General features: G+C 43.0%; 1 protein-coding gene across 3 annotated transcripts in view; it reads left to right on the top strand.

Moving 5' to 3' along the window:
• IL1RAPL2 (interleukin 1 receptor accessory protein like 2) overlaps window positions 1-25,777 on the top strand; it is an 831,346-nt gene that overhangs the window by 381,005 nt on the left and 424,564 nt on the right. For all 3 annotated transcript variants that reach the window (XM_083159424.1, XM_083159423.1, XM_083159425.1), the window contains exon 3: window positions 4,666-4,939. In XM_083159424.1, coding sequence (XP_083015550.1) covers window positions 4,666-4,939 — 274 coding nt within the window. The remainder of the gene's footprint in view (window positions 1-4,665; window positions 4,940-25,777) is intronic.

The raw sequence follows: 25,777 nt of genomic DNA on the forward strand, positions 1-25,777 counted from the left end.
GGGAATTGCAATTAACAGGTCGGATGTGGATTGCTGCTTTGAAGTTGGATATCTTCAGTTCCCCAAGGCCGATTTTCAAAATTCTGGTATCCCTGGAAAAAGGGGATCATCAGCTATCAGAATAGGTGGCAATGCCGGCACTGGAATCCCAATCATAAGGGATAAGGGTCCCGTGGACTCTAAGCGTTTGGCCATGCATGGGAGTGGGAGATTTTTAGGCACTGTGGGGTTAGGGTTGTGGGGACAGTTAGGGATAGCCTGTGGGTAGGGAGGGTTAGGCACTAAAATAGGGTTAGGGTGTGTGGGGAGGGTTGGCACAAATGTGCAAAGTTAGGGGTAGGCTGCGGATAGAGAGGGAATAGCAGGGTAGGAGGAGAGGGTGAAGTATACTTACCCAGCCCCTTTTGGAATTCTACTCTTCTGGATGCCACTGTCAACTTATAACTGTCTGCATCAAGGCCTATGGACATCAGTTATTATTCCGTTCACAGCACTCCACATATACTAGGAAAACTGTTTTTTTTTAGCACATTGCGCTGCTAAGTGGATGGTATACTCTGAGTAGTAATTAGTGACCAAAATGACACTGGACACACTTTGTAAAAATAATTATTTATATGTAATAAAAAGAAAAAAGCATACAATTTTATAATAGACAGTACAATAAAAACAGCAAGACTAAAAGCACCTATTAATTAGTATAAGCACAAATAGCTCAATAATGGGGTAATTATGTCTCCAACGGTTAATTAGGCTCTCCAATGACACTGAATCACTTTCTTATAATCTGGTAGGTTATTTTAAGAATTGCAGTCCGCAGCAATCATGTGTAAACAATGATCTGCCAAAACTTCTGAATGCAGTTCACATGCAATATTTAGAGATCACAAGTATTCAACACGCCGATGGTGATATGTAATGCCGATTAGCATGTAAGCAGAACACGCGCTAGTTGTAAGGCAGTTCATCCAAAGACAACAATAGTAACACAAGTGGTAGCTCAACTGTAGCAATAAGATTTCTCACCCACAGATGATTTGATGGCGGGAAGCATATTTTGTTGTGGCTCAACCTGATAAACTGTAAAGGTTGTAGCAGTCTCCAAACGGAGCTCCACCGCTCCAGCAGGAGCGAGATTAGGTACACAGAAGCCACTGTTATTGTTGGAGTTGGTGACTGGCGGGCAGACAAGTATGATGATAGCGGCTGTATGTGCAGCTGAGGGGGAGTGCAAACCGGCTGGTTCAGAGGAGGATAGTCAGAGCCTTGGAGATGCTTCCGGAGATAAGGGTGTGACGTCAACGCGTTTCGTACCCACAGTATTTGGGAACTTTATCAAGACAGAGTTTTCCCCCAGTTTTCCTACTTTATTTCATGAGCACAGGCTAGCTCATTTAACATGTGCAGCAGCTAGTGGAATCACATTACATATGTGTATATTCATATAAAAAAATAATTTCATTAAAATAAGAGCGGCAGGTAGTGTGCATTGACTGGTTCCATTTGGTATCAGTCGTTTTCACATTGTTTGTTCTAACTCCACATATACTGTATACAAACTTGTTAAACTAGTCCAGGCCGGTCTTCCAGTAAGTGCAGCTGCTATCACCGAACAGGAAAAACCCAGTGCGCAGGCACCCACTATTTGCATCTTGTTTTATTACATTCAACTCTGTTTTGTATAATATGTATATTCTAATGGTGTGTACACATGGTAAGATATGGCTTCCGATGTTGCTGATATAGTGAACATCGGAAGAAATATCGCATGCTCATTGTGTGCTTTTTAAGGCTTATGAGCCCGATGCGCTGCCGATGTGCTCTCCCGTGTGAGCGACAATCGGCAGCCAAATAGAGGGCAGGCAAGACTATATAGTGCAGATCTGCACTATATAGTCTAAATTGTGCCCCTAAAGTGCAAAAAAAAAGGGGGTAATAGCAGGGTTTTATCCCAGATTTGATCAAATCAAATAAATTGGATGATCTTTACAAATATTTATTGGTACCACATTGCCCATATCCACAATTGATAGAAAAGTAGGGAGAATCCGTTCCTAGTATGCCCCAAGAATTTTTGGTAGAAATGATAATTACCACTAATGGTTAAGTGCTGGAATACGTCTGTAGACACCGTCCATATGTCCAAGTGGCCGGCCCAAAACTGGCACAAATAACCGGTATCCACTGGCAGTTTGAAGATGGTGGGTCTTTTTACAGCAGGAGAGGAGATGGCTGGTGCACCAGATAGTGAAATGACCTCCCAGATGGAAATAGGTGGTCTAGGCAATTCAATCTTGTAGGGCTGGTCCGGGCTGCAATCCCAAATGGATAAGTGGATGGTGGGCAGGCACTACCTGACGCCTTTCGCCGCTCTTGGCAGCTTTATCAAAGGTAGCAATAAAATTGTGCCCCTCCATGCATGCCGTGCGATGCGAGTCCCGATGCGATCTGATCGCATCGGGACTCGCATAGCACGGCATATCGCCCCGGTGTGTACACACCATTACTGTAAATGTATTTATCTTTTATTTATTGACAGTTTCTTATATCATGCAGCAAATTCTGTTGCACTTTACAATAGGAATTTTTTTTTTCAATAGGTTCACATCCCTTTTCTTAATTGCATAGAAACTAAAGTTATTTCATACAGATATCAAAAGCATTTAATGTTCTGTTAAACTTTTCAAGTAAGAGCAGTGTTACAGTAGAACCAGATCACTCTGCTTTAACGTATCCATCCATCGTGTCTTATGTTTATCGATTTTAAAAGCTTTTAAACACTTTTTAAATTATAGAACAATTCTACAAACTGTTTGAACCCTGGATGTGCTGTTTTTTCGTTGGATGCCAGTTTGTTTCAACAACTAGTGGTGTACGTTGTGGTAAACATGTCTCTGTGACTTTCTTACTGGAGGAAATTTTCTAAAAGCATCTAGGATGTGTGTTGTGATGAGCCAGTAATTTCCTAATGGATTAAGCACTGTATGCCCAGTGCTCTTCATTAATTCATTTCTTTAAAATTGCTGAATATAAACCATGTACATCCTCGGGTTGTAAAATGAGTTCAGGCCATGAATTGTCTTTTATGCTTACTGACAGTCAACTTGTTTAGCAATCTCTTTGCGTTGTTGGGGTTTAATTGCCATCTGAGTTAGTACATGATCCTGATAACCAAGGACACCCCTGGTTTAGATGTACTTATTATCCCATTATTATTTCTTTTCCAATTAAATTCACACCATTTCCCCCCACTGTATGTAGCTTAAACCAACATTTGCGAAAATACAGATAAGTTGGGTACAGTAGTTTTTTTGGGTAAAATAGAAACTAATTACCAATTATTATTTGCAGAAATTATAGTAATTAATCAACAATTATTATTTACAGAAGTTTAAATTAAGAGGGGTGTTGCATGTCCAAAGGAATTGTTTGTACTCCATGCACTGGTGACAGCCATTAGTGCAATGATGGCTGTCTCCAGTGCACTAATGGCTGTCACAAGTGCATGGAGTACAGCCATTAGTGCAATGATGGCTGTCACCAGTGCACTAATGGCTGTACTCCATGCACTGTGCAATGATGGGCTTTTAAAATTCCTAGTTTGGGCCTTGTAACTTAATAACTGGAATTCATATAATTTGATTGTGAAGAAGAACCATTTACCCATCTAACTTGGCCCCTTATTTAACCTTTTGGTAATTTCATCATTATGTTATATGATAATATGTTATCAAATGCCTCCTTTATAATATAGCTTATGTTTCTCATAGCTATGTAAAAATATATTTTATCTCCTCCGATCTTAATATTAAAAAATGTTCATATAATGGCTTCACAATGTGAAGAACCTGAAATGTGACCAGTGAATACCAAAAATACAAAGGGGACTACCAAATTTTCTGTGCTGTGGTCAGTACCATATCTAGAGTTGAAGGTCTTGACTAAGAAAAACCTCTACTCCGCTTCATTGTGATTTCATGGTACTAATGTTGGGCATCATGATGTAACTTCTGGGCCACAACGTCATAGTGGCTCCTTGAAGGAGCCAAGGGCTCTGAGCAAGTTACAAGGCTGGTGTAGTTTTGCAGAGAATCTTCTCTGGAAGTGGGTTGTGGCAGGCCACCCATGGATTACAATTCATGGATATCTGAGCTAGGTATCACTAATGCCATGGGAAAGTACCATGGTGACCAAACGGTAGTTGTGCACCTACAGTAGTTGGGATTCATTTTGCCCTTTACTTGTAAAGGTATACCAGATGTAACCAGAGAGATTTCTAGGATTGGTTTTGGAAACCAATTGCTCCACAAGGAAGCATTTCTTAAGAATTACAAGAGGATGGATGAAGATATAATTAAATAATAGTGACAAAATCATGTAATAGCAAATCTCATTTTATTGATATCATCTCTTAAAACTAAACCCTTAACAAATAAGTGTAATATAAGAACTGAATGTTTTGTTTCTCTAAATCAGATGCTGGGAAATGTCTTCCTCTATGTGTGTATGTTGGTGATATATTATCACTCGTTATGCAGTTTCTATTATTAAGCAGGTGTTAAACTGTTGTATGATTAGAGGCTCTTCTTAAGGAAATCTTAAGATCAGCAGTTATTTAGGATTGATAACTTTATTCTATGTAACAATCCTGTCCTTTTCTTCCAGCGGATGGCTGTATTGACTGGTCAGTGGATCTGAACACCTACATGTCACTAGTGGGAGAACCTGTCCGTGTGAAGTGTGCTCTCTTCTACAGTTACATCAGGACTAACTATACCATGGCTCAGAGTGCAGGGCTGAGGCTCATGTGGTACAAAACCAAAGGGGATTTGGAAGAACCTATTTTATTTTCTGTGGCTAGAATGAGCAAGGATGATGACTCTCTGTGGATTCATTCAGCAGAAGTAGAGGACAGCGGATTCTACACATGTGTTTTAAGGTGAGGAGAACTGTCACTAAAGTAGCACATTGTATTGTTTCCGAATTGGTACTCTAAGAAATGTGGTGTGTACAGGTGTAGGTATTTGCAGAGTTATGTAGGAAACACACCACACCTTGTCTGTTCAAACTATGAACAGACCAGTTACTTGACAGTGGTGTTAGCTTATTGAAGTATAACAGGTACAGCAGAACTCACTGTAATATACACACTGGTTCTAATGGAAGGAATCTGCAGCATAGTAGAGTTCTATACTGCTCATTAGCTGGTGGCTATGTGCAGTTTGCAGGTAGTGATGCAGGAAGCTAGAACAACTTTATTCAGGGTCTGGGAAAGCCATGCAAATGCATTGGGCACCTGTAGCCAGTGTCTGCACATCATTCTATAAGGTCTGGCCGTCTGCATGGCATACTGTTTAAAATGTCCCTCCCAAAATGGGTGCAACTTCAGGGGAGACAGTGTGAAGGATGCTAGAGCAGGCTGCAGACAATATAGGAGGTACATTTACTAGCCGCTGTGTATATGAAAGGAAACCGGCTTGAACATTGGTTCGCAAATGTGCTGGGACCACAGATCAATAGGGGGGGTTTGTATTGAAGAAGCTAGCTGCAGTTAGAAAGATATGGTGGCAGCATAAAAGCCACTGACAACTAGAAGGTAGTCAGACATTACTATGTGAGGCTACATCACTGAGGCATATAATATGGTGTTAAGGGCATAACTGAAGGACATAATCTGGTGCAAGGGGCATTACTGTGTGGGGCATACTTTGGTGAAAAGGGCAATACTGTGTAGGGCAGGGGTGGGAAATAAGCGGCCCTCCAGCTGTTGATGAACTACACACCCCAGCATGCCTTGCACAGATTCAGCATGGTCAAATAACTAAACTTGCCTTAGTTTAGCTATTTGACCATGCTGAATCTGTGCAAGGCATGCTGGGATGTGTAGTTCATCAGCAGCTGGAGGGCCACTTATTGCCCACCCCTGGTGTAGGGCATAATATGGTGCAAGGGACATTACTGTGTGGAGCATAATATGGTACAAGGGGCATGACTGTGTGGGACATAATATGGTGCAAGGGGTGTTAGTGTGTGAGGTGAGGTATAATATGGTGACATTTATTTTTCTCTAGTGACCAATATCTGGGGGTAAAGGCTAAACAACTGGGATATAAGGTACAACACTCCATGGCGTTAATGACAACTTTTGTATTGAAGAAGTAACATGTACATAATACGTCAACGTTTCAGGGCTGTTCAACCATTTTGTCAAGATAGTACATGTATAAGGTATGAATGTAAATTATATATATATACGACAGGTGTAGTCCACACTCACATAATCATAGGGTGATTTTGGGGTGCTCCAAACTTGAAGAGTAATATATATTCCAAAGAGAGATCGGCACTCACCAGAGCCAGAAGTGGTATACAATTTTTAATGGTTAAGTCTCCATAGATTCCATTGACATTTCGGTCAAATCTATGACCTTTTTCAAGATAGGAGTACAATTTGCCAACAACAAATGATCGCAGGATAGTATGCCCTGCATTTGTCCCTTTAGGGTTACTATCCTGTGATGATTTGCAACCCAAATTGTACTCCTGTCTTAAAAAAGGTCATAGATTTGACTGAAACATCGATGGATATTGTGGAGACTTTTAACCATTAAAAATTAGCCAAGTAGTAAAATGATGCTGTGTATTGCGCACCAAGCGCTTTCGGGAATCACCCCGTCCTCAGGGCACAGAACACACAAGAGAGAAGCACTGATCACAACAACTTACCGAACTAAATACCCCCCGTGGGTCCCTCCAGGCACTCCCTCCGCCGCCGGGTCCTGCTGTTCGTCATACCGGAAGTCCACGGACCTGCACTTCCGGGAACGCGGCTCGCCTCAGCCGGAAATGACGCTGATGTGTTCCAGCCGGTACTTCCTGCGTTCCACCTGTCCTGCTGGCCTAGGATGCACGGCAGAGCAACAGCCCCTGCTGGCCGGAGGAAGGAACTGCCTGTTGGGACATATACAAATGAAAAAAATATACATAAATACATCAAAATATATGCAGGCAAAACAATGAGCAAGGGAACGGGTAGGGCCTCACCGTGTGAGCTCGCCGCCCCCACTGGTTAATCCCCCGTCCCTCATGGAGCTCGCAAAGCTAATTTACATGAAAAAACATAAACACATACAAACATATAACATACAACAGGATAATGCAAAGTGCTTCTAAGTGAATAATTACTGACTATTGTCTGCACGTAAGGTACATAATAGCTGATATCATAATGACCTAAAACATAAAGCCAGAGCATGGAACTACAGGACTAAACATGTGACCTAAGGTTTCACATGCAGAAGGTTACCTCCACCCATATTCACAGAACCATAATGTTATGAAGAGGACAGCCTGCAGCTTTCTACTATCCTCAGCATTAAATTAAACTATTCCAATTGATTTTTTGTTAAGTCCTCCAGGACTAGTGGTGCCCAGCCGGACAATCCACTGAGATTCTTTCAATAGGAGGGCTTTGGCTCGATCGCCACCCCTCATTGACAATGGTACATGATCGATCATAAAGTACCTAAGCGACTCCAGGGAGTGACCTGCCTCCCTGAAGTGCCGTGCCACTGGTTGGTCGATGTCCCGACCCTTCAATGCCAATCCAATTGATGACCTATGGCCTGCCATCCTTTGTTTAAATTTGTATGTGGTCTGGCCCACATAACAAAGGCCGCATGGGCACTTGATAATGTAGACTACATGCGTTGTATCACAAGTATCACAAACCTGATATTATACTGTTTGTCACAGTGGGGATGCATGAATGTTTTACATGCAATCACAAATTTGCACGTAATGCAATTGTGGCAGCTATAGCACCCTACCGGCTTAACATATACATTGGGATGGAGGCTTTTCCCCAATCCTGTGATGTTCGATTTGACTGATCGGTCTTTAAGGTTCCTCCCCCGAGTGAAAGCAAGGATGGGACGTTTGTCCCGGAAAATGGGGAGGTCCTTATCGGTACTCACGATAAGCCAAAGGGCCTTCGTTGCCCTCTGAAGTGGACCGTGGAAAAATCACTGACCAGGGGAATCACATTGGAATTGTCTCTACTAGAAGACTTTAGTAAGTCTCATCTATTCATCCGCAGCACATTTTGTTTGGCCTTTAGCAGCTCATGGTGTTGATACCCTCTTGTTTGAAATTTATCCACCACATGATCCAGGCTCTCGGATACCTTTTCCCTGTCACTGGTGATTCTAGCCGTTCGAATCATCTGCGACAGAGGTAGGCGTTTTTCAGAGCTGGTGGGTGGTAGCTCGTTGATCGCAACAATGTGTTGCGATCAGTGGGTTTGCTAAACACCTGCATGCTGATCTTACCATTTTTTAACTGGATTTGGACATCCAGGAAATGTAGACATTCCGGATGATAGGTGTACGTAAATTTTATACATGGGCTGCTGTTGTTGACCTGAGTCATGAGGTGAAAAAAACTCTCCTCTCCGCCCGCCCACAACAGGAACACGTCATCAATGTACCTGGTGTACATCAACATGTGCCCCCTAGTGGACGGGTCAGAGAGGAATAAATCAAATTCAACGGCAAACATATAAACATTCGCATAGGAGGGTGCCACGGAAGATCCCATGGCACACCCCCTATGCTGAGCGTAGAAATTTCCGTCGAACAGAAAAAAATTACGCCTCAAAGTCAGCTCTAATAGACTGAGGAATAACTGATGGTCGAATGTGTCACTGTCCAGATTTTTGGACAGGAAGTCCTTTATGGCTCGGAGTCCCCCTTCATGGGGAATCGAAGTGTATAAACTACACACGTCCATGCTGTAGAGCAAAGGTCCTTCTAGAATGTTCTCAAGTTCTTGCAACTTAACCAGGAAGGAAGTCGTGTCCTTTAAGAAGGTCGATTGTAGAGGAAGTAGGGGCTGCAATATGCTGTCTAACAATTGTGATGTGGGTTGTAGTAAAGAGTCCCTGGCGGAGACAATCGGTCTCCCTGGTGGTCTAGCAGGATCTTTATGCAATATCGGCAGTGTATACAGGACTGGAACTTTAGGGTGTTGTACTCGGATCGCCTTCAAAACTTTAGATGGGATTTTTCCCTCACGGTGAGCTTTATCAATCACTTCAAATAGCTCTTTTTGATAGAGCGTTGTGGGATCCCGAGACAATCTACTGTACACCTCCTTGTCCTGTAATTGACGCTCGATTTCTGCACGGTAGTCATCAATGCGTTGTATTACAATCGCCCCGCCTTTGTCAGCGGGGCGAATTATAATAGACTTATCTGACTCCAGAGACTTCAGGGCCGTCAATTCACTTTTGGACAGATTTGGACGAATGGCATATGGGGTGGCTAAGTACCTGGTGACAGAATCGTCTATCAATCTTGAAAAGGTCTTTATTGACCCATTGGTGGACACTGGGTCAAAATTAGATTTTGAATTCTGGCGAAGAAATGGGGTGAAAATGGTCTCCGATGACTGTATTGGATTATGTTGGTAATATTCCTTGAGCCGTAGTTTCCTGGAAAATTTGTGTAGATTCAATTTCCAATTGAAATCATTGTGCCAATTGGTAGGCCCGAAACTCAGCCCCAAATTCAACACCCTCCTTTCATCAGCCAATAGTATCCTATCAGAAAGGTTGAAAATCAGACCTTCAGTTTCGTCGCTGCCACCGACGCTGCTTTTCTGATTTCCCTGCCCTCTCTTATTTTGACCCCCTTGAAGGGTGGCCGCGCGCCTTTGGCAGCCTTGCGACCTCCTAAATGGACGGTACTTAGCCCACTTGCTTCGTCTGTCTCTAAAACAACAAAGTCACTGTCGCTACTGGTAAGGTCAATGCCAGACTGCGTACTTTTATTATGCCAGGGTCTATGATTTCTGTTGGTGGGACGATCATTCTGTGTGGAGTTTCCCCCATATAACCATCGGTAGACACGATTGTCCTCGTAGTCCTGCTCCACGGCCATTTTTTTTATTATTTTTAAATTTTATTAAGTCACGCTGATAAGATTCGCACTTGTTTTCCAACTGTTGTATCCACTTCAAGTTTTTCTCATGGCTCAAATCATCACTGTACGCAGATTGAAAGGTTGAGATCTTGGACCTGGTGACCGTCAGTTCTCGGTTGGCCTCCTCGACCACCAAGATATATATATAATTATAGAAAAAGCAACATATACTTTTCTACCTCCAATTGGCAGCCCTGCTTAAACCCTACTGACACACAAATAGTGAATTTACTAGTTGGTACTGTGTATGTGGCACAATTACCCCACAGTGTTGTATCCTTCCAAAGCAAGAAAAAACCTGCTTGTCTGGACATAAGCTGGGTACGCACGGTTTTCTGGAAATTTATCATTACAACTTGAATTTTAAAGGTAAATCGTTCACATCATATAGTGAATGCGCTACAGTATACGCATGCTCCCCAGGATCAGTTATGGATCATAAGGCAACACAGATGGTGTAATGGTTAGCATTACTGCCTCACAGGGCCGGATTTGTCACTAGGCCCGTGAGGCACGGGCCTAGGGGCAGCACCTGTCATGGGCGGCAGCCGCCAGGCACCTGCTGCCAATCAGCCTAGCTATCTGTCGGCTGGCGAGTGCAGTAGCCAAGGTAACGGAGGGCTACCCCCTCACAGCCTGCTCGAGCACCGCTGCAGCGTTGCCTCCAGGATGCTCCCTCACATCAGTCTCCGACCACGCCGGAAGGAAGGGGCAGCATCACTTCTTAGTTTTGATTGGCAGCTGGCCAGCCACCTCAGTCCGGCACCGACAGATGCGGTGCTCAGCACGGCTTCCAGTTCCTAGCTAGCTCCGTTACTTTTACGGAGCTGGCGTTCAATTACCCACTATTACCCACTACTGTGCCTGTGCGCTCAGCGCTGCTGCACGTTACACTCTGGGCAGCCTGAAGCTACAGTCTCATCCCTCCCTCCATCCGAGCAGTGCATACAGGCAGTATTTACTGCCTGCTCACATACTTGCACCGGAAACTCCGGAGTCCGTCCACACAGGCGTCAGGCTGTACAAAACTACTGTGTTACCTACTAGTGTTTTATGTTCCTTACAAGAGGCAAGGAACATTTCTCACTGCAGTTCACACAGGTTACCCAGCCCTCCCTCCTCTCATCACGCTGCTGCAGGGAGAGGAATGTGTTGGGAGCAGACAGTTTAACTGTTTGAAACTCTTCTATTAAAAAAACGTAAGTGCTAATGCATTTTCATGTTAAAAGTGTGTGTCTCCTTGTGTTCCAGAGCTATCTATTGTGTTTGCATACTACCCAACATTTGCCCAGAGCCAGGAGGGACAGTTTGCGTGCCGCAGGCATGTGTCGATTTTTTTCTTTTTTTTTAGTGGGGGGGGGGGGGGGGTTTGGGGGTTTGGGGTGGGGTGGGGGGGGGGGTGTTTGCGCACATGTATATATGGGGTGGGGGCGGCCAAATATTTTGTGCCTAGGGGCGGCCTGACCCCTAAATTCGCCCCTGCTGCCTCAGAGCACTAAGCTCATGGGTTTGACTCCCAACATGGCTCTAACAATGCAGCGTTTGTATATTCCTCCTGTGCTTGCATAGGTTTCCTCAGGGTACTTTGGTTTCCTCCAACAATCCCCAAAAATATAATGGTAGGTGAACTGGCTCCCAACAAAAATAACCCTAGCGTGTAAGTGTGTGCATGTACATGTGTTAGGGAATAGAGTGTAAGCTTCTCTGGGGTAGGTGTGATGTGTATAGCCAAATATTCTCTGTAAAGCTCTGTGGAATATGTGTGCGCTATATAAATAACTGGTAATAATAAGTACAGCTCAGTCTGAGGATATCGCCAATCACCACATACTCCTGGATGTGGCCACTGAAAATATTGTATTGTATGGTTTGCACATTGTATAATAGTGTGTAACTATACTCAGGACCTCATGCGTTTCAGATTTGTTTTAACCCTTTGAGTGCCAAGTGAATTTGTTAAAATTGGTGTGAGATTTGAGAAGCAAACATTCTTATTCATCATAATAATCTGTAATATTTACCTTATATGGGAAATATAATATTTTTTTACACAACATATTTTATTTGAATTTATATAAAAGTGAACAATGCTGGCATTTTAAGCAGATATTTTGCACATCTCTCACAGAGATATTGACACTCAAGGGTTAGTTTTCCTGCATAATATGCTGGCCAGTGATGGCAAATATAATAGGATAATAAGAACAGAGGATGTGTCACAAGACAGTATGGTGATAACAGGGTCAGTATGACACCAAGAGCTACAGGGGCCAACTCACAGGTGTTGTTTTCCTCTTCAGCACATGCTGCCCATATTATCTGAGTGAAAATATCTGTTACATACAGTACACAGGCCACACAGCACAAGTTTCTTTCCTTTATGTTTCAATTTGTTGATTTAACTCTAGCTTGTACAGTGATGTAGTGTTCTTAAGCTACATTTCGCGACACCAGTTGCCTTTTTGTGTTTACATTTACATTTGGTTTTCAATCTCATGTACTCATACTCCCATGTGTAGTTTCTGTGAAGCTGAGCGTGACGTTAAAACATAGTTGCCTACCCTCCTGCATTCTGCAGGAGACTCCCTGAAATAACAGCAATCTCCCCCTGTCCCTCATTAGTCTAGCAATCTCCCTCATTTCACCTAGCCCACATTACACTGTTATATTTTTGGGGAAAAAAGGAATGAGAGATAGATACATTTACATTGAATCATCAGAGCCATTTCCGATCACTTTAGCAAGTACTGTATAGTAGCTCTTACTAACTGCTTGGGGGCTCATCTATATTTGGATATAAGTCATCTTAAAAGATTCCTCTCAGATGTAGCAGTACGCACCCACGCTTTTAGGTGCCACGTTCACAATCTCTCTTCACAATCTCTCCCTATATGGAACTAGACACGCCCTTTGGGTGGAGCATGACATGCCCCCTCAATGGGGCGCTGCGTAAAATTCTTCTACCAACTATAATCTCCCTGAAACTAGTTTTCAAAAGTAGGCAAGTATTCGTTAAAATATTCCTGTAATGTACAATATAATGTATAATGCTGGGGAGCGGGAATAGGCATTTCTATAATGGATTCATTGTGTGCAGTGCACATTGGCCCCTGAGCCCATGGGGGCCCACAATGCACATACTGCTCTCATGTTTCAATACATTTCTGGAGTTCCGCGTTTAACGTTGCATCTGGGTCATAACATTTATGGAAAAACAGCCACAGCGCATGCACAGTAGTGAAAGTAATCTCTGGAGACCTGCACATGCCTAATAGACAGAACCATGGAGAGGAGGATGCCCACCCAGAGTCTGCAAACGGCCCCCTCCTCTTTTAAAATGCTCCTGGGACAGGGCAAATCAAGGTTAAACACACAGGGAACGCAGTGTCATAAGGATCTCTAGCACCATGCGTCACAGTACAAGCATATTTCCTCTATTGTAATTTGTGAGAAGTAAAAATGTGCATTTCATTCTATTCTTGTGTCAATTTTTCATTTGCTATATTCAAATTTTATTTATAGTGTATTTTATTAAATAGAAATTATATTAGCTTTTTGCTTTGAAAAGGTTTTGCAAAGAAATATGAAACCGCAGCCAAACCCACCAACCACAATAATGTACATAAGGGTCCATCAGTTAATTATTTTTTTTGCACGTGCATGTCCTGAAGACGGGTTAATCCCAAAACGACGTAGACATACTACAGTAAACTTTTGCACTTTCACAAAAGACCCGGAGTGACATCTTTCTTTGGATGGTGTATGTGGTGGTGAGATTCCTTTCCCCCGTTGATAGGCATCTGGGCAAAGTGTATTGGAGAGATTCAGGGAGTGCCGGACCATGTGCAACAGTATATATATATATATATATTAGGGCGGAGTGAATAAACTGAAATTGAGAAATTCAAAATCGGCTAGTGTGGGAAATTGTGACTTGACCTGAATAAGGAACGTGCAAAAGCTTTTTGATCTGAGTCAACATCTTCTGTTCTGGCAAGAGGCCTGAAGTTTCACTTTTTTGGTGAAAATGACAAAAACTGTGAAGATGCTCCGATCTAGATAAAATTATATCATGATGTCTTAGAGTGGTTTATTAATATACTTTAGCTTAGTAAAAGAGAGTACGAGCTTGTCCTAGTGCAAAGTGACTGACTTTGGCGGGAGAAAAAAATCCCTGATAAATGACTAATTTTCATGGTTTCAATTGTGAATATGGTGTTTTCTCCGGAACATGTTTTTCTTTTTTCTGGGAGAGGATGCTCTGTAATTGATGTGATCAAGAAAAGAAACTTGGTGGAAAAAAAAACCAGGGTAAATTCCTTTTGTTTGCCTTTAATAGAATAGTGCACCTATGTGTCTTCTAATGCCCAACAAACTCGTTACTGAATGCTCCAGTAAGTTCAGTAACAATTAGGGTGGCCAATCCCGGGATCAGGATCTGCGGGATCCCGGGATTTGGCCCCCAAAACGCCGGGATTTCAATCCCGGGATTGGAGTTTCCAATCCCGGGATTTCGGGATTAGACTGCGCTTGCGCGCAGTCTAATGCCGGGCAGCGTCTGAGCATCGCTCAAACGCTGCCCGACTTCTCCCGGCAGCACTATGTGCAGTGTGACCTCTCAGCGTGAGGCAGAGGTCGCGCCCGGCATTGTAATGCCGCGCCACCCGCCCAGCCAGCGCGCCCTCCCGTCCAGCCAGCGTGCCCGCCCTGCCAGCGTGCCCAGCCGCCCGCTCGCCCAGCCAGTGTGCCCAGCCCAAGCGTCCAGCCATCATGCCCAGCCCAAGCGCCCAGCCAGCCCAAGCGCCCACCCGCTCACCCAGCCAGCGCGAAGCCAGCATGCCAGCGGCATGGACGACCCGTCCCCCCACCCGGCAACCATCAAATGTAAGTAATTACATTGTAATTACTGACTGGGGCAGTAATTGTGGGGCAGTTTTTTTATTAGGAAAACCAATCCTGGGATCCCGGGAATCCGGGGATTGAGCATTTTTCAATCCCGAATCCCGGGATTGAAAAAATGCCCCGGGATTGGCTTCCCTAGTAACAATGCATTACACTCTGTTCTTTAAGTGCAGGATTTAAAACACTTCTGTTTATTGTCTTTACTTGTGGCAGTTTATTTTAAACATGAATTGGTCTGAAAAACAGTTTGCACCCCCTATGCTGGGAACATGAATGGGCTGCATTACAGCATATAATTATGCCAAAGATAAGCCAATATATTAACCGTTAAATACATTGAAGTGTATTATGATGTAATAAACAAATACATCAAATTTTTTGTGATATTTAAAATGATACATTAAACAGTTTACACTGTAAAGGTGTGTACACACGGCAGGATATGCCGTGAGATACGAATCCCGATGCTATCAGATCGCATCGGGACTCGCATCTCACAGCATGCTAGAGGGGCACAATTTACACTATATAGTGCAGATCTGCACTATATAGTGTTGCCTGCCCTCTCTATCTGGCTGCCGATTTGCACTCACACGGGAGTGCGCATCGGCAGCGCATCGGGCTCGCAAGCCCTAAAAAAGCATGCGATTTGCATGCGATTTGGCTCCCGATGTTCCCTATATCGGGAACATCGGAAGCCAAATCTTACCGTGCGTACACACTATTACTTGTAATACTTATTGTAACAGTTACTGTTTTCCAATAACAGACTGCAACAGTTATTTCTTATTAGCAAGATCTGACAATGAGACACTCTTATTGATAAGACACAATGGGGCAGATGTATGAAAGATCGTTATGGGGGAGAAGGGGTATCAGCGCACGTTATGTGTACTGATGCCACTTCTCCCCCATGTATGATGGAGCCAGTGTGCGGTAAAGGACAGGGGCTCCATATTGGTGCTGCTATCTAAATGATAGCAGTCCGAATGTATGAACGGACTCTGAAGCCCTGGAGCCCCGGACCCCGGGACCTACCTACGGGCTCAAGATAGGTAAGTATCAGTATGTGTGTGTAATGTATGTATTAAACTTTTATTTTTCTGTGTTGTCAGTGTGTGTTTATTTAACTATTTTTTTTACTGTGGAACTACAAGTGCCAGCGGGCCCTTTAATGCCCCGCAGGCTGGGACTTGTGGTTCTCCAAGTCCCAGCTTGCGGGGGAGGCTTGCTGGGACTTATAGTTCCACAGTTAAAAACAATAGTTTTTTATTCAATTTTTTTTTACACTGAAATCAGCCCGGGGGCCACTGGGGACAGCACCAGGCTTCAGCCTGGTCAGGTAAGTCCTGGAGGGGGGGACCCCTTTATTGGGGGGGTCCCCACTCCCCCAGGGCCCCTGGCCAGGCTGACTGGTCGGTAGGATGAATGTTTTGGCTGCGGGACCTTATCTAATAAGTGTCCCCCGGCTGGCTGGTTTGGCCTGGGGCTGGTTCTTAAAATACGGGGGACCCCTACTCATTTTGTCCCCCATATTTTGGGAACGAGCCCCAGACCTGGAGCCTGGGGCTGGTTGTAAAAAATCGGGGAACCCCTATTTGTCGGGTTTCCTGATTTTTTTTATTACCGGCTCTTTCAGCCTGGTGCTGGTTACAGCTATGGGGGGACCCCACGCTGTTTTTTTTTTCATTTATTTATTTCTCTATTTTTTAACACTGCCAAATACGACAGGAAAATAAAGTGTCATGGCAGTTTCATGCCAATTAGCAGCCGTATTTTCAATACGGCCGCTTAGTAAATCAGGAACCACCATTCTTTTGAATGGTGATTACTGGCGTATTCTATCGATGGTGTATGCATTCGTATTTGTAAATACAAATACGAATGCCCCATCAATATGAATACGAAAATTCAAATTATTTTTTTCACGAATTTTTATGACTTGTGTGTGGTCTCATCTAATAAATAAGTGAACTGCAAAAATACCTCCGTTTGTGTATTTATAGTAAATAACAGTAGTCATGTCATTAAACCAGTGGTTTCCAAACTGTGTGCCACAGCACCCTGGTGTGCCTTGGAGGACTTGCAGGGGGATGCAGTTACAAACCCGGCGGTCGGGATCCCGGCGTTCAGAATCCCGACCGCCGAAATGCCGACACATTCTCCCTCTGTGGGTGTCCACGACACCCCTGGAGGGAGAATAAATTAGTGTGCCGAGCGTAGCGAGGCACCGGGCCCGCTGCGTGGCGAGCGCAGCGAGCCCGCAAGGGGGGGCGATCCACGTCCCCCCCTTGTCGGCATTTCGGCTGTCGGGATTCCGGCGTCGGGATTCTGAACGCCGGGATCCCGACCGCCGGGATTCAATACTGAATCCCTTGCAGGGGTGCCTGTATTGGTGATCCATAACTCATTAAAATTAATTTATGACCCATGTAATAGGCAAATTGTGGACAAACAGAAGTGAATCCTGTCCCCCATCACATAACTGACACTAAGGAATAGATATAAACACAATTTACTTACTTTAATATTTATTTCTTATTTTCTCAATTCCAAACGTTTGGGCTAGGGGTGCCGTGAAAAATGTTCTGATACTTAGGGGTGCCGTGATTGAAAAAAGTTTGGGACCCACTGCATTAAACATATGTTGGTTCTACATAAGCCATAACTGCCAATCTAACCGCTTTATCTATACTACAGTATATTTTGCTCTCATAGGACTAGTTTTCTTTCTTTATATTTCTTTTTATCTCAAACGCTCAGTCTGTGCACTTTACATAATGTTATTCTTTTTTTATTTTTTAAAACGACATGCCGCAGCTGTGGTAGATTGAGCAGATATGAGTGTGTAATTCCCTGTAAGTAGTGCTTAGCACATAATCAGGAGGTGATTGTGCCTCTTGCGCGTATGTTATTATATGTTGAATAAGCATGTGTCCTGTAATGTACTTATCGGACTGATGCTTGCACTAGCCGGCAAGTCAAGCATATGAAAACACACAAATTAAAGAGCACTTGCATTTTACAATACAAATCTGTCCATTTTAATCATATGAAAATAAGGGACCAGCACATTTTATAAATAATAATCCTGCTTCTCTTATGTAAGCCTTCACCCTTGTAGCTGCAACATAAGCTCAGATTTAAAACAGCAATTTTACCCAGACATAGCCGAGTCACAGACCAATCTTTCCGAAAGCTTTGACAAACACATGAAAAATCCATTTCAGTTTTTTTTTTTTATCTCTGAGTACAACCCAGCATGTCCTTCTCTGTACAGCAGGAACACTCTCTCAAATCACTATGACAAGAAAGGGACAATCAATTTAGTGATTTTCATATAAAATTGTATATAAAAAAAGAGAGCACCATGGTTATTTATATCTCATCTGATATATAGTACACCGATTTTTCTATTGACCATTATACAATGCAGAAAGCATTCTAGTGACCTGCATACAATAGTTATAATTGTATTGGTCTCTTTATGATACATCGGGGCAGACGTATTAAGCCTTAACAAGAGATACATGCAAGGGTGATAAAGAGAGATAAACGTCCAGCCAATCAGCTCCTTACTGACTTTTTTCAAACACAGCCGGTAACATGGCAGTTAGCAGGTGATTGGCCGGACGTTTATCTCTCTTTATCACCCTGGCATTTATCTCTTGTTTAGGCTTGATACATCTGCCCCACTGGGCCAACAATATTAAGCCTTAACAAGAGATAAAGTGGAGGGTGATAGTGGTAAAGGACAAGCCAATCGGCTCCCAACTGTAATTTATCAAACAGCCTGTAACATTATATTTAGGAGCTGACTGGCTGGTCCTTTAGAACTATTTATTACCCTCCACTTTATCTCTTGTTAAGGCTTAACAGTATTGTATTGCAGCTGAGAACAATAGAATAGCCATGGCTAGCCATGACCAAAGGAGCAAAGATGAAACTTGCTCCTACTGTACCAGTGCTATTGTTGTCCTAATATATGGCATTTGCTAAGAGGAGGGGGGTTTCCAGGCAACCAGAAACCACCCCTTGCGTTTGCCTTTGCTTAATACATCTGCCCTATTGTGGTTTCTAGTGACACATAGGCAGCAGCGGGCTGGGCCGGGGGGCAGGGTGCCATGTGCCAGCCCACATTCCCTGCAACCAGGGTCGCCAGTTTAGTAAAGCAGAGGGAGGCATTACGGTCTGTGGCATTATGTGTAATGGACATTACAGTGTTTGGCATTATGTGTAATGAACATTACGGTGTGTGGCATTATGTTTATTGGGCATAACGGTGTGTGAATGAAGGAGGAATGGAAAGGAATATGATTGATAAAGTTAAGGAGATAGTGAGAGGTATATGGTCTGCTTTCATCACCAGTCTATGTGTCAGGGGTTAGTGTGTCAGCATATGTGTGTCCGTATCTGTCAGTTGTCAGTGTCCTTCTGTCCGTGTGTTAAAATTTGTCTGCATATAAGTATATGTGTGTCAGCATATGTCTGCATGTCTGTGTTTTAACGTCTTTGTGTCAGCATTTGTGTGTCAACTTCCATGTGTAAGTTTGTTAATGTCTGCCTGCATCTGTGTGTAATGTGTCAGTAGCTGTCTGTATTACAGTGTCAGCATCTGTCTATGTGTCAGTGTCACCACCCCAGTCTGCCTCACAGCCCCAGTCAGCTTAATGGCAAGCCCCCTTTTAATGACCACACCCCCTTTTTGGGCTGGTGCTCTGTACTTGCCCCATAGGCTAAAAGTTGCCAGTCAGCCCTTGCACTTAGGCAATACATACCGACAGCAGTCCAGTTACGTATATACAACAATAACGCATTATAAGGACCTAAACATAATAAAAATATTCGGTACTTACTGTATATGTTAGTTGGGTGCCCACTATAGTGAGTATGCTCATACCCCCACTATCCATGTTGAATGGAGTTGATTTTACAGATGTGGCCTCATACATCGTGGCTCACAACGGGCTTTTTAAGCCTCAGAGTCGCGAGTTGTAGATTGCGTTATGGCCTGCGTTATGTCCCACACCATGTAATACATAGTTTAACCACTGGGTGACAAATGTTCCACGTTAAGACTACGGTGCTGAATATAATGATGTTGGAGTTGACATTGATCTGTGAGAAGCTGGCCAATCAACATTCTTCACTTTATAAAAGAAAGAAAAAATCTGTCTTCTACAAAACGAAATGTCAGGCTGCCAAGCAACTTCCCACTACAGATTTTGTCCAACTTCCCACTTCAGATTTTGTCCTTACTTTAAGGAAAAAGTACTTACTTTAGAGAAAGAGTACTTGGATTAAATTAAAGCAGATCTGTATGGTTATACATTTTGTTGGTACAGATTGCTATATGGAATACATGCTAACCTTTACTAATGCTGGAAACTTTCACATGGTATATTATTTACGGAGGTGTCTATCATTATGCTGTACTGTGCCATGAAAACAGCGCAATCTACTGGGCATGTCTCATACTTGACTGTGATTTCAATTGCTCCAGTGGTGTACAATATACAGTCAAATATGAGACATGCCCAGTAGAGCGTGCTGTTTACATGGCGCAATACAGCATAATGATAGACACCTCCGTTAATAATAATCTACCATGTGAAAGTTTCCAGCATTAGTAAAGGTTAGCATGGATTCCATATTTATACAGTAGCAATCTGTACCAACGACATGTATAACTGATCATATCTCCTCCTGCGAATTTAATCCAAGAACTCTTTCCGTAAAGTAAGTACTCTTTCCCTAAAGTACGGACAAAATCTGTAATGGGAAGTTGGACAAAATCTATAGTGTGAAGTTCTCTTATAAAGAAAGTTGATTGGCCAGCTTTCTTTGTCCCCCCGTATTTGTACCTTATAAACGAGCGTTACAGAGTACTGTATAGTATGTGTGAATTACTGTATACAGTATTACAGAACACACCAATGACATGTACAGGCATGCGCTGTACTGTTTAGGAAAAGTGACATCTGGTGGTCATTGAGTAGTATTGCAGGTTACATTTACAACATTACGTTACATTTATAACGCAATCTATAACGGGACTATAGCGAAAGGAGCAGGCGCGATTCATGTGCGATTCGCATAGCGCACGTTATGTGCTATGCAGCCACTATGTATGAGGCCATATCGGTATATAGTGTGTCAAGCGCAGCGAGGGTACGCGGAAAACTAAGCAAATAGCTTTGTGGGCGCCCAACTAACATATAAGTACCAAATATTATTTTAACATGGATGCAATAGAAAGAGCATTCTAGTCACTGATATCCAATTTAATGACCAATATACTAAACATACCGTCATTGGCATTTTAGGAGAGGAGGAGGCCCGTGTGCATCCACATACGAATCAGTACCTGAAAAATTTCTGTGGATTGGATGGCACAGTACTAAACTAGTTCAAATCATTTCTCACGGGCAGGTCACAGAGAGTGTCATCTGGAATATACAGATGGAGCCAGCCTCCTTTTTGCAGGGGCTGGCAATAGAATCGCCAGCCCCCGCCAGTAGCCGGCTCTCGCCAGGGGCACACGCGCAGGAGACGTGAGTGTGCCCTGTGGCTACGGAGCTGGCTACGGGTCACCACCACCTCCCCCGCCGCCTCCCCTGGTGCACCTCGCCGCATCCCCCCTATTCCTGCCCATCGCCCTGAAGTGGAGACAGGCAGGGACCCACAGCGGCACCAACCTGAAACTGAAACACATCCCAGTCAGATGGAGCACCTCTGCGCCGGCGATCGCAAGCGAGGACATTCTGGCGAACCCTGGCCAAAGAAGAGAGGCACTTCATCTGTACTCATCTTCATCAGTGCCGCTGCCATGTGGTGTCCCACAAGTTTCTATACTATACCCATGCTTTTTGCAGTATGCTATGCAGATGTTGCACAACTGTACTTGTCATTCGCTCTTTGCACTGAGAACCCAATAACAACCCTAAATACAGTAGCTGTTTACAGTAGCTGAGCTCCAGGAATGGTTGAGTGTCAGTTGTCTGAGATTGAATCCTACAAAGGATAGGACCTCAACATCAAATGACAAAACTACAGCATACAGTAGCCACCCAACTGGACTGACACTTGGGGGTACATAATTACAAAACTCTAATCATGTGTGGAATCTTTGCATGTTGCTGGATAGTGGCCTGACACTGAAACATCAGATATTAGCCAGAATCAAATCCTCATACTTTCATCTGAGGAACATAGCCAGAATCAAACACTTAATTCCCTCTGAAGATCTGCCAAAAGTCATACATGCATTTGTTTCTTCTCGATTGTATTACTAAAATGCCCTCTACATTGGCCTCCCAGAAAAATAACTGCACCATACAAAACACAGCTGCCAGACTGTTAACCAACCAGTCCCATTCTTGCCACATAAATCCCATTCTCTACTCCCTTCACTGGCTGCCCATAAAATGGTGAATCATTTTCAAGATCAACATACTGAAAGCCCTACATGATCAAGGTCCAAGGTACCTGAAGCAGCTTCTGATTCCATACTGTCCCACCTGATTACTGCGGTCTGTAGATGAAGGACTTTTAGCAGTACCTAGAATCTCCCATAATTAATTTGGGGGTCCGGCTCTATGGAACTCACTTCCCAATTTGAGAGGCCCCCACTCTAGAATCTTTCAAAAACAGACTCATCTCCTTAATTCTCATACTGTAAGTATTGTTTATGCAAAGTTTTTCTGCACTTCAGTGTTCCTGTACTGTATTACATTCATTATATCTGTTAAATGCCTTTAGTCCTATTATTATTATCCTTCTGGGCCAACTCCTCTCTGTCGGGAGTAGCAGTGTGGAGTCTATGCTCTAGTGCGCTCAGACTCCATTGTGCAAATTGTCAGAAAAATGGTGTGGTGGCCATTTTCCAGCGATTTCTGCAGGACTGTTGCCTCAGTTGCTGCACTATGAAGGGTAAGTATTTAAAAAAATGGGTTAAGCATGTGTGCTGTGGGTCCGCCTGGGAATCAGGGGCCCATGTGTACCGTGGACATTGCACCCATTATAAATGTGCCACTGCATATTGTATTATTGGCACGTATATACAATATTGAAAGTTCACTGGCTCTCTATACATTACATTTTAGTGACTGATATACCATATAGTATATCAAGCCCTTTAATGACCAATATTCATTTCACAGACCATTATACAGTAGTTCTTAACAATTCACAGAGAATTCAAATGGATACAGTTCACATTTTCATCAGTATACTGTACAGATGTGTTCTCCATCATCGCACCCTTATGTCACGCATCGCATGTAAGATTAGCCATGCTGTGGTGAGTATAGTAACACTGGTCATCGCCCGATATTATATCTATGGGTGCAAATGTATGCATGCTCCCTGACTGCATGCTTCGCGCATACCTGACTGTATTTTCATAAGCATACTCATCTCATGTAAGATAAATGGGGTCACATCTGTTGTTGCTATCATTTACCCTCAATATTAATTACAGGCCACCAGGCACCCAAAGCTCTGACGGTTTCACAACCCCTTACATATACACAGAGGCGGAACTACCATTGGTGCAACAGGTGCATTGCACCGGGGCCTCTGAGGACAAAGGGGCCCATTGCTGCCCAGACAAGCAGCTTATACCCCTGTCACCCACTGGTGCGGGGCCTAAATTATACTTTTGCACCTGGGCCCACCACTCACAAGTTCCGCCACTGCATATACATATCTATATATACACATAATATTGCCCTTTATTACACGCAGCAGTAGAGAGGGATATAGTATACACAAATCACACACAAATATATATAGTACATATCACTGGGGCATTATCATATTTCCATTTCTCTGCAGAGCAGCAGGGAATGGGAGCAACCTGCAAAGCTGCCTGTCTGATAGAGATAATACTGTCCATATCAGGAAGGCAGAACAGAACCCTCAAATCAGGACATTTGAGTATTGCATACATGGGCCAGATACACTAAGCTTCAAAACGGATAAAATGGAGAGTGATAAACAACCAACCAATCAGCTCCTGTCTGACATTTTTCAAGCACGATCTGTGACATGGCATGTAAGAGCTGATTGGCTGGCTGTTTATGGCTCTCCATTTTATCACTTTTGAAACATTGTGCATCTGGCCCAAAATCCTTAAAATTATTTTAAATAAAAAATATTCAAGACAATATCTGATTGCATGAAATGTACATCTGTAAGCTGAATATACTGTACAGTTCTAGAAATGAGTATTGTCCCAGTTATCAGACACAAAACAATACACTCATTATGGCTTGACGGTTTCACTTTTTTGTGGGCGTCAGATTGCCTTAGTTCTTGTAATTACATAGAACAGGACATATTTCCTTCTTAGTTGAATTTGCTTCCATTTTCTCTACCAAATTTGTTAATTACATAGTTTCTTACAGTACAGACAAAGATAATGAGATATTTTTTATCCTTCTAGTTTTAGACTAAATGGGCTGAAAGTATAAATTCACACAATTTCGATACACTGTCAGATACATTAAAATGCCATTTCTCCTTTGGTTTCTTCTGTCTTCTACAATTATTAAAAAGCAACACCTGCTCTGCAATATGTTGCAAGTCATGTTGGCAGTCATTAAATCACAAAGCACTTAGAAATACTGAGCACTTATCATATTCCTCAAGTAAACAGTGTGAGCTGTGCTATGTCCAACTCATTTGGATAGAGACTAACTCATTGGAATTCAGTGCCACTTATACCGATCTATTGCTCCATCAACCCAAGCCAGGACTTGCTGATTGAAGTCAAAGTTCTAATATTAAAGTAGCCATATTTCGGCCAATCTCCCAGTGTTCGTCTGGATCTTTTATTGCCATATCATTTGAAATATTGGAACTGTTTCACTTATTTATAGTTTTCTTGGAATAGACTGTACTGTATGTTACTTTGTTTTGAAGGTCAATAATCAATATTTGCAGAGGGTTTTTATATATTGTATGTCATAATATTTTTTTTTTGTTTCAATGTTCAATAGAAAAATAAATATATTACACGGAAGGCTGTAGGACTATCTGATTATAACCCCCAATATTTTCAGATTCTAGTGTAACCAATTTGCATGGAAATTGCAATGCAGAGAGATTTTGGCAATGTATTTTTAGGGAATTATTTCAGGAGACTCTGTTCAACAAATGTGAGATAGAGAAAGTTTATTTTTTAAGTTTTAAGTGTTAAGGACAGTCAGAAATGTTTTCCAGGAAGGGAAGGGGGGCGGGGGATTTATTAGGGTGTGGATCGTATTGTCGACCAGACTTAGCTCGACAGTCATTAGGTTGACACCGTTGGGTCGACAGGCAGCAAGGTCAACAGTTATCAATGTCGACATGGGTGAAGGTTGACAGATGTCTAGGTCGACATGGGACAAGGTCAACATGGGTTTAGGCCGACAAATGCGTTAGGCTGACATGGGTTAGGTCGACAAGTCGCGAGGTCGACATGGGGTTTTCATAGTTTTTTTACCCAAAGTTGGAAGTCAACTGCAGCACCTCGCAACGCTTGCTTCACTCGCAATGCTTCGGGCACACTATTTTATTCTCGCACCACGCCCTAGTGGATGGTAGGGCATAAAATACCGCCTGTCGGCACATGACGGCTCCAAAAACAGTGAAAAACACCATGTCGACCTTGCGACCTGTCGACCTAACCCATGTCGACCTAACGTATTTCTCAACCTAAAACCATGTTGACCTAAAACCATGTCGACCTAGACACCTGTCGACCTTCATCCATTTCAACCTAGAACCATGTTACCTTGTTACCAGTTGACCCAATGGTGTCGACCTAATGACTGTCGACCTAAGTTGGGTCGACAATACGACCGTATGTTATTTATTAAAACTTAAAACTTGGCGACAGAAAACAA

This window comes from Crinia signifera, chromosome 9, assembly GCF_055691185.1.
Source record: "Crinia signifera chromosome 9, ASM5569118v1, whole genome shotgun sequence".
Classification (NCBI taxonomy): Eukaryota; Metazoa; Chordata; class Amphibia; order Anura; family Myobatrachidae; genus Crinia; species Crinia signifera.